This window comes from Glycine max, chromosome 8 (assembly GCF_000004515.6).
Source record: "Glycine max cultivar Williams 82 chromosome 8, Glycine_max_v4.0, whole genome shotgun sequence".
Lineage (NCBI taxonomy): Eukaryota > Viridiplantae > Streptophyta > Magnoliopsida > Fabales > Fabaceae > Glycine > Glycine max.
This window is the reverse complement of record NC_038244.2, coordinates 46887600-46902260: the sequence shown is the minus strand read 5'-3', so window position 1 is coordinate 46902260 and position 14661 is coordinate 46887600. Positions and strand designations below refer to the sequence as shown.

Below are 14661 nucleotides of genomic sequence, written 5' to 3'. Positions count from 1 at the left end.
GATTAAAATTTGAATTTTTATGTTTCGAAAATGAATTTATCAGTACTCTATACCATGAGGATGAAAATGATTATTTAACCGAAGAAGTCAAGTTGAGCAAGAAATAAAAGGAAGTGCTGGAAGCAATTAGTAATCTAGTTGGGTAAGGCCCAAGTGAGCCCAGGCCTATAGCACTAAAAAAGGCGTTGATTGGAACACCGTTACTTACCCTATGCTGAAGAGTTTGGTATGCTGAAGCATTTAGTGAGAGTGAGAGCGATAGCAAAAACAGCAATATCTTCTTCCTTCCCTAAGCCTAAAAATAAAATATCTTGTCATTCAATTCCACTCACATTCGCCATATCGTCTTCTCCCATGGCCGCCACCGATGAATCCCTCCGCAAATCCCTCGCCGAGAAGCACGCCGCAGTGGAAGCCCAAGGCAACGCCGTCCGCGCCCTCAAGGCCGCCAAAGCCGCCAAACCCGAAATCGACGCCGCAATCGAAGCCCTAAACGCGCTGAAGCTCGAAAAAAGCTCCATCGAGCACTCCCTCCTCGGCGGCTCCGACAGCCGCGAGGCCTTCCGTCAGTCCGTGGTGAACACCCTTGAACGGCGCCTCTTCTACATCCCCTCCTTCAAGATCTACCGCGGCGTCGCCGGCCTCTTCGACTACGGCCCTCCCGGCTGCTCCGTCAAGTCCAACGTGCTCTCGTTCTGGCGCCAACACTTCGTCCTGGAAGAGAACATGCTCGAAGTCGATTGCCCCTGCGTCACTCCCGAAATCGTTCTCAAGGCCTCTGGGCACGTGGACAAATTCACCGATCTCATGGTCAAAGACGAGAAGACCGGCACGTGCTACCGCGCCGATCACCTGCTCAAGGACTTCTGCAACGACAAGCTCCAGCGTGACCTTGCGTTGTCTTCTGATAAGGTTGCGGAGCTTAAGCACGTGCTTGCCATGCTGGATGATTTCTCTGCTGAAGAGCTTGGTGCCAAGATTAAGGACTATGGGATTGTTTCTCCTGAGACTAAGAACTCTCTCTCTGATCCCTACCCTTTCAATTTGATGTTTCAGACTTCCATTGGTCCCTCCGGCTTCAGCCCTGGCTTTATGAGACCCGAGACTGCCCAGGGCATTTTCGTCAATTTTAAGGATTTGTATTATTACAATGGCAACAAGCTTCCTTTCGCTGCTGCGCAGATTGGCCAAGCGTTTAGGAATGAGGTGGGTTCATGATTTTCGTGGCAATTTAGACTTTATTTTTTTTATACTTTCTAAATTAGATATAGTCTTTGCATGAATTGGGTTGGATGTTGTTTGTGTGTTTAGATATCTCCACGACAGGGGCTTCTGAGAGTGCGGGAGTTCACGTTGGCGGAGATTGAGCACTTTGTTGACCCTCTAGATAAGTCTCATCCCAAGTACCCTGAGGTAGCTGACTTGGAGTTCTTGATGTTCCCGAGGGAGGAGCAAATGTCGGGTCAGTCTGCCAAGAGGATTCCTCTTCGTGATGCTGTTTCCAAGGTAAGGTTGGTTTGGTTTCAAGATTGAACTTATCATTATGATAGTTTTTTAGGTTTTTTTCTTCTTCTTCTTCTTATTCTTTGTGCTTTTTATGGTGTGTTTTGGTCAGGGAATTGTCAACAATGAGACACTTGGTTACTTCATCGGGAGAGTGTATCTATTCTTGACGCGTCTTGGTATAGACAAGGACCGATTGAGGTTTAGGCAACATCTCGCCAATGAGATGGCCCACTATGCTGCTGACTGTTGGGATGCCGAGATTGAGTGCTCCTATGGTTGGATTGAGTGTGTTGGCATTGCCGATAGATCTGCATATGATTTGCGTGCTCACTCGGTAACCACTCTGCTCAACTCTAAATAATGGCTTCTTTGTTGTAACTTTGATAAATTGTGGGGTTGGGTTACTGTAAAATCACAATGTTTTCCTTGCATCATTACTCATGAAACTTGCTACGAAAACCGAAAATACATTTACCTCCATGAGGATAGTACTCTCTCAACCTACCATCCTCCCTGTCATTTTTGGTTTTGGCCAGAAAATGTAATTCTTTTCATTTAAATCAAGCAAAATGTAAGGCATGTGAACAACTATTAGTAACGGATAGGGTATCACTCAGGGGCGGATCTTCATTAGGACAGGGGGGAGCCATGCCCCCCCCCCCCCAATTTTTTTTAGAAATATATGTATATTATAATTATAATATAATTAAAAAGTAAGAAAGAATACTTAGAGAATTATTTCTTGACTGTTAGGAGATATAAAATATCTCGCCCTCTTAGTAAAAAAATTATAAATATACATCCATATTATTTTTATTTATGCATTGATTTTTATATACTTCTTTTATTTAATTTATGATAATTATGTAGATGCATTTTCTCTTTTTCCATGTAATTGATAAATTTATATTAGAAAAATAATGATTTAAGAGTGAAAGAAATAATTTCTTTAAAGAGAAAAACTAGTGAGAAAGATGAACAAAATTAACTTCGACATCTATTTGAACCCAACAATTATCTTGAGTTCACAAGGATTGAAGCAAATAAGAAGCAATTTTTCTAAGTTCCTAGTGACATATGATGAAATTTTTTATAATTCTTTATAATGTGATCTTGACAATTACTTTCAATTTAGTATTATTCATCTATATTAAATTTATGCATTAATTTTTATTAGCTATAATAGAAATTGTGTCTCTAAGCTATATTTTATGTTCCAATTTGGTCACTTTGAGTTTAAAAAGATTTATTTTGGTCTCTTATAATGTATCTATTAGACCAAAATGAACCTTCTATAAGTTTTTGGCACTAATGGTGCCAAATTTTGTTGGCGTGACGTTTCTCACATTTTGTCACATTATCAGGTTGACTAAATTTGTGTAAAAATTAATGGAATGACCAATTTAATATATTGAAAAAACTTTAAGAGATCAAAATGAAACTTTTTAGACATGAATGACTAAATTCAAATCTAAAATGTAGATAAGTGAATAAAGTTTCATATTATTTAATTTTATTTTGACTCCCACGAAGTTTCGAAGCTCCGCCACTGGTATCTATCACTTGACCATCTCTAAGTTTGGTTTTAAGTGTGTGGAGTCTAACTTGCATTTGATTTGACTAAAAGTTAAACTTTTACTTAAAATGTATCTTACATAACTTACATTGAAGTTGAAGAATGATTATACCTGGATGGGGTAAAATGTATCTTATATAATATAGTATTAAAACAAGTAAAGAAATTCTAGTCATGTAATGTTAGAGTTTCTGCATTCTCACAATGCCTGTACTTTATATCGCAGGATAAAAGTGGTGTTCCGTTAGTGGCTCATGAAAAATTTGCAGAACCTAAGGAAGTGGAGGTACTGTTTAATGCTTAAGATGTTGATTTGTTTATGAATATACATGACTTGTCCCTTCCCTTCAACTTCATGCTCAAGCACAACTCTAGAAAATATTTGGACATCACTGATTGACTTGTTCTGTACATTGTTTCAGAAATTGGTTATAACTCCAGTAAAGAAAGAGCTGGGTCTGGCATTCAAGGGGAACCAGAGGATGGTGGTTGAAGCACTTGAGGTAATTGATGTTGTTGTATTTTTGTTAGTGTGTGTTTAGTAGCACCGTGGGTCTTTGTCAAGAGCTGATTGCATTACTTGACACACGGAATCTTCTCTCGCAGGCAATGGCTGAGAAAGAAGCTTTGGATATGAAGGCTGCTCTGGAGTCAAAAGGGGAGGTGGAGTTTCAAGTGTGTACACTTGGGAAAAATGTGACTATTAAGAAGAGTATGCTGACCATTCAAAAGGAGATAAAGAAAGAGCACCAGCGAGTTTTTACACCATCTGTGATTGAACCATCATTTGGAATTGGACGTATAATCTATTGCCTCTTTGAGCACACATTCTACACGAGGCCAAGCAAAGCTGGGGATGAACAGTTAAATGTATTTCGTTTCCCTTCACTTGTAGCCCCTATTAAGTGTACAGTTTTCCCACTGGTTCAGAATCAGAAGTATGAGGAGGTTGCCAAACTCATTTCCAAGTCATTGACTGCTGTTGGAATTTCACACAAGATTGACACTACAGGTATGTGGATTAAGTTCTCTTTAATATGTAAATGCACCTGTTGATAATGTTAGAACTTTATAGGTTTACAGTTTACACTGATTAATTGCATAAATACTTGTAGAAAAATGTGTGTATCATATAAATAAAGAAGATAAGTAAGACGAAAAGTAGATCTTTTTTTAAAAAAATTGGAGCCTTGGAAGATTGGACTTCATTCTGAGAAAAGGAAAAGTAAAACAGAGAGAGAGAGAGAGAACACTATTTATTTGATTAAGGCAACCCCGTGAAGGAACAATATGCTCACACTAAATAGAAACAAACCCCTAATCTTCACAAATTACGGTTGCTCAAACTTTACTTACATATAATATGAATGACATTTTATAGTCATATCTATTTTTTTTTCTGGTTTCTGGTTTCAGAATTTGGTGAATTATGTATACTGGAATCTGTATACTGATATGTTTCTGGTTTTTAGTTTGAGAATTTATTTCATTGTTTCTGGTTTCCATTTGCTGGTCCAATATCATAGTGTAGTGGATATGAAATCTCAAATATGTCTCTGCCATCTGAAATTTGTTCAAAAACTGCTAGAATTGATCCTGTCATGAGCAATTACTTAATTTGATATTATTTTGTTATAAAATCTGCTTCAGAATCAGATTGTAATTAAATCTAAATCCCCATTAGATTATAGCAGATTTGGTATTTATTTTTGATTGATTTTGTTCCTTGTTTGTAGCAGATTAATTTCCTTTTTATGAACAACTTTGCATTTAGGAATTTAATATTTTGGCAGCTTTTGAACAAATTTCAGATGGCAGAAAGCCAGAAACATATTGGAGATTCCATATCCTGTCATGAGTAATTACTTTAATATTATTTTGTTATAAAATGTGCATCAGAATCAGATTGTAATCAAATCTGAATCACGATTAGCAGATTTGATATTTTTTTTATTGATTTTGTTCCTTGTTTGTAGCAGATTGGTTTGCCTTTAGGAATTTAACGGTCAATTCTAGGAATTTAATGGCAGGACTAAAATCACCCATTTTTAAAAATGGGAAGACTAAAATTGCTAAAAACAAAATAGAGGGACCAAAATTGAATTTCTGAAAAATAGGGGGACTAAAATTGTAAATTAGCCTTTCAAAATTAGAAATGCAACCTTTGGGGTGAGGAACTGAGGATCTTGTTCTTCAAACTGTACAGTTTGTTTATGTATCAGTTGTCTGTATTTCATGTTTTTGGTTTTTAAAACTGTTAAGATTATGCTTCTCCTCAAAAGTGATTAATTTGAAAACTGAAGAAATCTGCTCATGCTCATTCATGGGATAATGTCACACAGCTACCATTGGTAGTATGCCTATGGTTGGTTGAAGCTCACACTTATACACATTGAGCATTGATCTCAATTCCATAATCATCAAGGATATCTATATTGTGTTCAAGGCTGTGGGAATACTCACCGAATAAATCTTTGAAACTTTATGTCTTGGCAAGAGCAATATTCTTTTAAAATTACATCTTGGGGAGGGTGACAGTAAATGTGGTCTAGGCACTTGCGCTGTTTTTTATTTATTTTTCCTATAATGTAGGCTTTGCTTTGTAGGCTAGTTGCAAGTTTGGTCTTTTGGTCTTATGTTCAAGTGTTTTTTTCCTGATAAAACTGATTAGAAGGATTAAACTCTGTCCTAAGGTATTTAACGTGTCTTGCATTCATAATTTTGTTTTAGGGATGGATTTATCCCAATTTTTGTTGTGATAATACCCAAATACTAATGTTATATTTTTATTAACTTTTATAAATCTTTTAAAAATGTTATATAGGTACATCAATAGGAAAACGATATGCAAGAACAGATGAACTTGGCGTGCCCTTTGCTATCACTGTAGATTCAACATCATCAGTGACTATTCGGGAGAGGGACAGCAAGGATCAAGTGCGTGTTGATGTGGATAAAGCTGCCTCTGTTGTTAGGGAGGTGACTGAAGGCCAGAGGACATGGGAAGATGTGTGGTCAACTTTTCCTCATCATTCCTCTACATCTGCAGATGAATGATTGAGTTTTATTAGTCACCATCTAGGTTGACCCATCATAGTTTTCTGTTGCAAAATTGTGTTTTTTGAGTAGCGAATCAAACTACAGGGATATTACCAGTTGTCAACTATTAGATACCCATTTCTTTTGTGCAACATATGCAGTTGTTTGTAGTCATAGATATGTTATTTTGAGAAATTTCTGGTTTGCCAATTGCTTCTCCAGGTTTTCTCGTGGGGGTTGGGTCTTACTGTCTATCCTAGCTGATATCAGGGGGAATCCGAAGATTATTTAATAAATAATGTCTTTTTTGCTGTGGATTTTAGGCTACGTGGCTTAACCAAAAGATGTTTGGTTTGGGTTACTGAAATTGCTCTATTATGCTAGGCACGAGCAAGTGATTTCACCTCAACGTAATGAAACCTCCAACTCTCACTATACATAAGTTATTTGTCCAGGTTTTATAAGGGCCTTAGCATGGCAATAAATAAATTTTGTAGAATACTTGCATCTAGGGGTGAGCAAAATCAACTTGAGTGAACTGAAATGCACTGAATTGCTCCACAAAGTTTCTTTCAGATGATACAAGATGCAGAGTTTCTATTTATGGTTAACACTCGAAGAGAAATTTCCGCTGAAGAAGCTTTTTATTTTCACTTGTCAATATAAAGATTTAGTATCAATCAATTAAAAATTTGATTTTTCAAAATAATTATTGTAAAATAATTTCTTAAAAGAATTATGATATACTGACTTAATTAACTTTTTTTCTTAAAAAAATCCTTTTGAATGGCGGTGGTATTGACATCCTTTTATCCTTTCGTTTGGATTGGAATTAGAGTCATATTGGCCAACCACTTAAAAACACTTTTCAACCATAAGAAAGCCCAAAGCATTTATCGCGAACTTAAATTTTTGCATCCAAGTTGTGGTAGCTCAAAATGATTGGCTTCCCACTTCAAGGGTGGCAAAAAGATAAGACCCAATAAGGTTTTGCTTTATGACACCTTATCCTCCACATTTTTTTTGGTCGACATCTTTCGCATTTTCATATTTGCTTTATTTTTTGGAGCGGAATGGGTCCCACGAAATCTTTTATTTATAAAGGACCTTGTCGCTATCTGAAACGAGTATTTAGTGGGGTATTATGTTAGTGAAAAATGAAATAGAAGAGCACAAGTGTAACAATTCAAAAGGAGATAAAGTGAAAATGAAAAAAGGTACCTTGAATTTTGTCTATTAGCATTTATCAACTGAAGCTTCTAGTCGCATGAACGGTGTGAAAAGAGTTTGTTTGCTTTCATTAAAGCCCTGTAGGGTTTTATGCAAATAGTACATCAGATTTATACAGAAGACATTTTTCGAGATTAGTTAATTTCAGAATTAAGTATTAAGAATTCGATTATAACTTTAAGTTGTCCCTATTACACATGGAAGAACGCAAGCATTGGCATGATTAAAGAAAGTTTTGCTAGATCCAATAATAGAGAGAGCCTGCTCATACAGAAGAAATTGACATTTCTAGGCTAATAGTAACAATAAATTAAAAAATCTAAAACTAAATTTTACATCAATATCGTGTCCAATGGTTACTCTCTTGAAATCATTTCAAGGATATGAAGTAAAAGTACACATTATATTGCAGTGGTGCTATTATAAACAAAAGCTGCTTTCCATATATAGAAAGGTTATGCCATCAAGAGATATAGCGAACTCTAAACTATATCCATCATCCATGCAGGTGACGTCATCAAGAGATTAGAGGAATATGATACACCCGTTCTTGTTCTTGATCAAAAGATTAGCTCCAAAACTCGGGTAATAATCAATAAACACCGCGTGGTAGCCAATTTCTTTTACAGTAAAACATGTCTCACTGTCTTACTGCATATAATCTTTATCCACGAGCATGTGTATGTGCCTCTCTTCAAGTACCAACTCCAATTAACTTGAGCTGTGATAGGAAATTGCAATCAGATTACATTATCAGCATGTGCAGAATATAAACGTGCAAGTAGATTACTGAATCTTTACAAGTCACAATAGAAAATTATGATTATGAAAGTAGGATTAAAACCAAACTGGAGAGGGACAAAGAAATTACAATGTTATTGTGAGGACTTCCCCAATAAAATCCTTGAAGGAAAATTGGAAAAACATTGCAAGCCGCAAGGATATAAATCATTAATGCATGCATGCCCATCCACTCCAGAACCAAGGTCATGCGACGACACCCACATACATCAACCTGCACAGAGGGGGGAAAACACTTAAGAATGTATCCAGAAGATGATTAAAGAATAATGCTATCCTAAAGCAAATTTCATGAGAACAAAAAATTGTATAGTTATCAAAAGAGGGAAATCATGTAAACATTTAAGTCGATACCAGTACATAGACCTATAACTTTTTGTCTATATAGTTAGAAAGCTCTTTTAAAAGCAAGAAATTAAAATCTAACCATCAAGTATATTCCAACAAAGAGGATGCCTGCAGCACCAGCAGTGACACATGTGTAACTAAGCGAGTAGAGAACCTTATTTATATGCATTCCTGCAAGAAGAACCATGTCAATATCTACAAGCAATATAAATGTCAGTGGAACAATGGTCCTGTGCAAGAAATAGGTAAAAAGAATGCCATACCAAATAAGTCCAACGCAAGGCCAAAAACTACAAGACAAGAGGTCGGGATCATCCAGTATATGATTCTCACTCTGTGGTCCTGCATGCAGCAACAAGGAAATAAGTCAGTAACTTACAAGTAAAACAGGAAAAAGACAATAGAAGAACAAGTATTACCTTAAAATGGACAATAATATGTCCGTAGTGCAGCCCAATCAAGCAGGTGACAATAGCCATCACTGAACTATAAATCCACACAATGGAACACAAATTAGGGACATGGAAAAGCACTCATTTTTAGGAACTAAATTTCACATTCAAGTATTGGCCATTCTTTTTTTCTCTTTTCCCCTCCCCCATTGAGATTTGAGAGTGACATGGTGAGTTCACCTTAGGAGTCCTTCGGGATCAAAAGGGGCCTGACACCAAGCAGGAGCGTCAGGAGGCAATGGTCCATAGTTGGGAGAATTAATACTGCATTCCTATTGATAATGATAAAAGGAAAAGAAAAAGGTAACATATTTGTAAAAAATATGAAAAGCAACAAGAACTATCATATTGGATAAGAATCTAAGAGAGGATCATACAGGCATCCGAGCATATATTGGTCTCTGGTACAGGTGGTGTATACCCAATATCGTTCGATCAATCATTCCAACTGCATTGCAGGCTGGCCCAGTGTTACCCCTTACTCCACATTTAACCTAGCAAATGTATAAATATAAACATAAATCCTGTTCTAAACCAATACCAGAAGCTATATTATTCCAAAGTAACCTCAAACCAACAATGAGAAAAAACAGAAGACATCAACACTCACTGAAAATGTCTTTGGCTCTGAAGAAGGTTCTGTTTGAATTTGATACACCCAATCAGGAACGTACAATCCATATAGCAAGCAAAGATAAAGGAAAGAAAGAATCAAAGCCACAGCCCTGTTACAGTCAAACAGATTAACAAGGCATTGCCATGGTGAGGTAAAATCCCACTAGAAAACCATGATTTGAGATACAGATTCAATGGAAAAGCAGCATTATTAGGACTAATCATGAACAATAGAATTGCATTGCCAACAGAATATTCTTGATTAAAAGAGATATGGACATGTTGCAAATAAACTGTCATGCCATGCACAAAAATAAATAAAATTAAAAAGAATTGAGATGCATGCCGGTGTATGCTTCCAGGTTAAAAAATTTGTACTGTTGTAGCTTTATCAAATGTCAAGTAAGAAAGTAAAAGTTCAGAGGAAAATTAAGCTTACCACTGGTACCGATACTTCCTTAACAGGGATGGTCCTGAATTAACAGTATCATCACTCTTGAGCCAAATTTCACACAGTGCGGCAACCAAATATGCTACCCCAATTCTCTGGCATCCGATGAAGAAAATAGGGAACAATAATTAATATACAGGAAAGAATATAGACAAACAGAAAATTTTATGATTATCTTCAACTTATTGGTCAATTGGAAAAATGTAAAAATTATCATAGCCTAAAAAGCAAAACTCAATTGGGCAAAGGATTAGATGGTTAACTGTTCATTTTTGTTTTTAACTTGTGTTCAAATTTCTTGCGAGGGAAAAAAAGTTGGTGTTTCTACTTTACAACTAATCACAAGGAGAGGCAAAGAAAACCCTGCCGAAGAAAGCATACCTGTAGTATTCCCATCCATCTTATCTGTTTCAAATCCACTCCATAGGTCAGATCATTCACCCGATGGAAATAACCTCCTGTAGAAGGCAAATTTTAGACATTTGACAGAGAAATGTATAACAAAATCCATGTTCTCAGCATCTAACACACACATTGTTAAACACTATACTGTTTTCAACATTTAATACTTTCGGCTCAACATTCATTAAAAGGAACAGATGCTAAAAAAGCTTAAAATTTAGCCAAGAACTTGCCACAAACAAAGACAAAGATTCAGTTAACCACCTTGAAGGAAAAGGCCTAACACAAGAAGTTTTAGAGCCCGTAAACTTGCTTTCCTAGATGCATCAACTCCGCAAGACAGTTTCTGTTGGAAAAAAACAGTAGTTAGGTTAAATGGAGCATTTATCATGAGATTTCCACAACAAATTATTGTACTTAAATAATATAAAACAATCTAGATTGCAGAATTGCAAGAAATTGCATTACTAAGCAACATTATCGCACTTGGTTTTGGCTGTACTTTGTTAATTTATACAACAGATTCAATTGAATACCTTGTATGTGAGTGCAAGCGAAACACCAACAATAAATAGGAAAAATGGCATGACATAATCAGCTAGCGTTAAACCATTCCATGGTGAATGATTGAGTGCAGGAATGAGTCCGCCAGCATCATCAACAAGTATCATAAGCTGCATAAAGATTGATAAATTCAGTAAGAAAATGCAATAAAATGAAAAGGAAATCAAAGATCCTAAGTTTGTAATACACACGTTCCTTTCTGCCTAAATATGAAAGGTTTAGCGGGAGTCCCATTAGTTTGATATTGAGAGATTATTGAATCCTTAGATTAATCTTATCCTTTAAGGTCATTGCAATTTTATCTTCATCTTCATCAAAGATCCAGTGGTTTGGTCATGCTTACCAGCAAATAGCATAACTTACACTATATGGCTAGATAGGGCAGCTTATCCTACCCAGTCCATTTTTATTAGGCGCACCAATCAAGTTCTAAAGTCAAAGAATTCCACATAGGAAATAATGGATTTACAAATGTCATAAGTTGCATAAAATTCATTTATTATAATAATAGACTTGTTATTGAATGATGCATATTTGCCAACAACATAGGATATGCATGTTACTTCTAACGTGTTAAAATGATCAAGTGTGCATGATGCCATTTTCTAAAGCGAATGGGAAGCATTGCGTTTCTTTGTCATCTCCAATTGATAAAGTAATACAAAAGTAAGACATAGTGGTGACCAGTCGGCATTACATCTAACCGACTGCACGTTATGCCACCACCACCACCACTCTTTCTACGATGTATTAGTAACATAATCCATTTAGAATATTTATTTTTCTGGCCTTGTTGAATGAAAGAAAACTACCAAATTCGTGCCATGCGTGAAAAGAGGTGAAACTGAGACCGAATCAGAACTGATATTTGCAAATACTGACGTTTACAGTGAAACGGTTTTGAGAGTGGCCAAAAATGCTCAACAACTATTATCATCATTACGAGTGATAATATATTTTATCCCATGGAGATTTTAGTTAATTCTGATTAACTAAAAAGAAAAGAAGCGCAAGTGTGCCCTTTTTTGGCTTGTAAACAAGTAGTAGTATTTTTACTTTCATTTGGTAATAATCAATATTTATATTGTTACTAGGAGAATCTTTTTTTTCTCTAAAAATTGAACATATATGTTCAATAACATACAAACAAAAAATAATTAATCGGGAAGGAAACCTAATAATAAGAGGCCGTTACAAGACACGAAAGTACTTAATCGCTTGGGAGTTGGGATACTACTATTTATTTCTCAAGTCAATAATTGCAAAAACTACTCCTATTTTTCTTAAAGCATTTTGTGGGGAAAAAACAGAAGAAATTAAAAACATACTTGAATTAGAAACGTAATTAAAATTAATTAATACACGATAATACGAACAAGAACAATGATAAAAGTGAATAGACAGGATGAAGTTAAGAACAAATAGAGATGTTATGATTTTTTATCCTATGTAAAAGACATGTGTCCTCCAACCTAACTAATGGTGTTTCCTAACTTACCAACTAGGTCAGAGAGTAATCTTATTCACAGTGCCAGGGAAATTTTTACACAAAAAGAATTTAAATATAAATTTTTCGTTAAATAGATTATTCAAGGCCAACCCTTTGGATTATAGAAATTATGATTTAAAGAAATACTAGCAACATCTATTTTAACAAAAGTAAATATTATTATAATCAGAGAATATTGTTAGATTTTGATCGAAAAGGCAAGTAGCCGTAATGCTCTTTAAATGGACGGCTCTCCAAAAGGACTAAAGAGAAATCACCCAAAGTCTCTAAAAACGGTGGGTGATTAAAAAACAATTTTATAATTAAAAATGCAATTTAATATATGAGAATAAGTAGATAAAAAAATTAAATATATTTAAAATAAGTTGGTGGTAGATTTTTTATGTTAAATAAGAATGAAAAGTAGTGGAAGATAATAATAGTTTGTGTTAAAAGTAAAAAGGGAGAATATTGAGGAAGTTGATCGGAACAGGCAAGTAGCAGCAGTGCTATTTATATGGACGGTTTTCCGAATAACAAGAGATGAGATGAATAATGAGTAACAAACACCAAACGCTATTCTTTCCTTCAAAGTAAAGCAATATTACTTCAACACGTGCACACTCTTTGCGTTTTGGAGTCAAATTGAATTTGGGATCACAAATTAAAGCCAGAAAAAAAAACTCCAGGAATCAATCTTCCAATAATAACCATTAAAAATTCCAAAACAAGCACCACCGGTGAGTCAAGCCTCATTAGTGAGTGGTTCGTTACTTCAATTATTTTTGGACTACCACCAAGTCCAAATCTAAGGAAGGAATGAGGAAAGGACTCAAACGACGTCGTTTGGCTCTTCCCAAAGTTGTAAGGAAGGAAACATCTTAGCATTTGACACTATTATCCAACAACCACATGCTAAACTTTTTAAAAAAGACCCTCATTTCTCACACAATATATTCCTATAACTTGTAACTGAGTTCTTGATAAAGATTAATCTCAAAAAATATATATATATAGAAATAGGTCGAGGTCCCACCGAAAAAACAAAAAGGCGTGACCAAAAAATCTTACTAAACATGACAGCTAAAAAAAAAAATGGTTCCCCTTTATTAGATTTAATGATTTATTTTCTATTGAAGAAAAAAAAAAGGAATAAAAGACGGAAGAGAAAGAGGAGGAGAGAGATTACCGCGACGGTGAGACCACGAAAAACATCAAGAGAAACTAGACGGGGAGATTTGGGTTGGGGTTGAGGTTGGTGCCTTGCGATTATGTGTTGTTCCTCAATAATGTTGTTGATGTGAAGGTGAAGCGGGGTAGTTTGGGCAATGGTGGGAGAAACAGTGGCAGATCTTGATTCAGAGATCTGGTTATGGAGGAGTGCCATCTCCACATCTTCATCATCATCATCATCAAAGTTCTTAATAGCCTCGTAACTCGCCATCTCCGAAATTAACAATGTCTTTTGCTCTTGATGCCTCTTGCTACCATCTATTTATACATACATGATAATATTCCCATTACATCACATCACATCAAACAAATAATAATAATTATTGATTAGGAGAATGGGGAATCCTTCGGAAAAAAGAAAGAAAGAAAGAAAGAAAGAGTCTTCTTCTTACTTGAAGAAAAGAAAGAATGCAGTACTAGTTGAAGGAGTCTTTTTTCCTTCAACTTGTTCTTTGCCTTCTTTTCCCTTCTTCCCAGCTTTTATAGGCCTTTTCGGAGAAGGACCTGCCACACACAACACAAGCATTTTTTATATTTATTATTTATGCCCCCCAAAAAAGCTTTCTCGGATAAGATTTCTAGCTCCTTTTTTAAAAATACTATAAATGAAAAAAGATTATTGAAAATTCACTATTATTGCACTTAACTTGATTCTATCTTTATTTCAAAAATAGATATTTATGATTTTATTCATTGATTGATGCGCGTACCATTAACCATTAACCATTAACCATTAACGAGGATCACCCCCCCTATACGTTACCATGCTCTTGCTAACTCCTCATCATCAACACCATGGCCATTCCTTATCCCAAAAAATATGTACTAGTCCAGTACTGCATTAGTAATAATTAAATAATTCATCATTTCATTTTGTCTTAATTCATCCTTTTCATATTTTTTCACCAATTAAATGAGATTTAAATAATCCTACCATTTAGATATTTTATGTTCA

The 14661-nt window shown here is 35.4% G+C and overlaps 2 protein-coding genes across 2 annotated transcripts; one reads left to right on the top strand and one right to left on the bottom strand.

Annotated features, from left to right (window-relative positions):
• The first annotated feature begins 82 nt into the window (after nucleotides 1-82).
• On the top strand, nucleotides 83-6331 carry LOC100810476 (glycine--tRNA ligase, mitochondrial 1). Its single transcript, XM_003532287.5, has 7 exons — nucleotides 83-1206; nucleotides 1312-1506; nucleotides 1616-1840; nucleotides 3309-3368; nucleotides 3505-3585; nucleotides 3689-4094; nucleotides 5907-6331. The coding sequence occupies exons 1-7, from the start codon at nucleotides 229-231 to the stop codon at nucleotides 6137-6139; spliced, it is 2178 nt and encodes a 725-aa protein (XP_003532335.1). The 5' UTR covers nucleotides 83-228; the 3' UTR covers nucleotides 6140-6331.
• A 1234-nt stretch (nucleotides 6332-7565) lies between these two features.
• On the bottom strand, nucleotides 7566-14255 carry LOC100811013 (heparan-alpha-glucosaminide N-acetyltransferase). Its single transcript, XM_003532288.4, has 14 exons — nucleotides 14099-14255; nucleotides 13663-13964; nucleotides 10957-11094; nucleotides 10685-10766; nucleotides 10400-10476; nucleotides 10007-10113; nucleotides 9563-9677; nucleotides 9330-9446; nucleotides 9133-9224; nucleotides 8920-8986; nucleotides 8764-8842; nucleotides 8580-8671; nucleotides 8223-8366; nucleotides 7566-8072 (listed from the first exon to the last, which is right to left on the bottom strand). Exons 2-14 carry the CDS (start codon nucleotides 13915-13917, stop codon nucleotides 8046-8048), a joined length of 1392 nt encoding a protein of 463 aa, XP_003532336.1. The 5' UTR covers nucleotides 13918-13964; nucleotides 14099-14255; the 3' UTR covers nucleotides 7566-8045.
• Nucleotides 14256-14661: the final 406 nt, after the last annotated feature.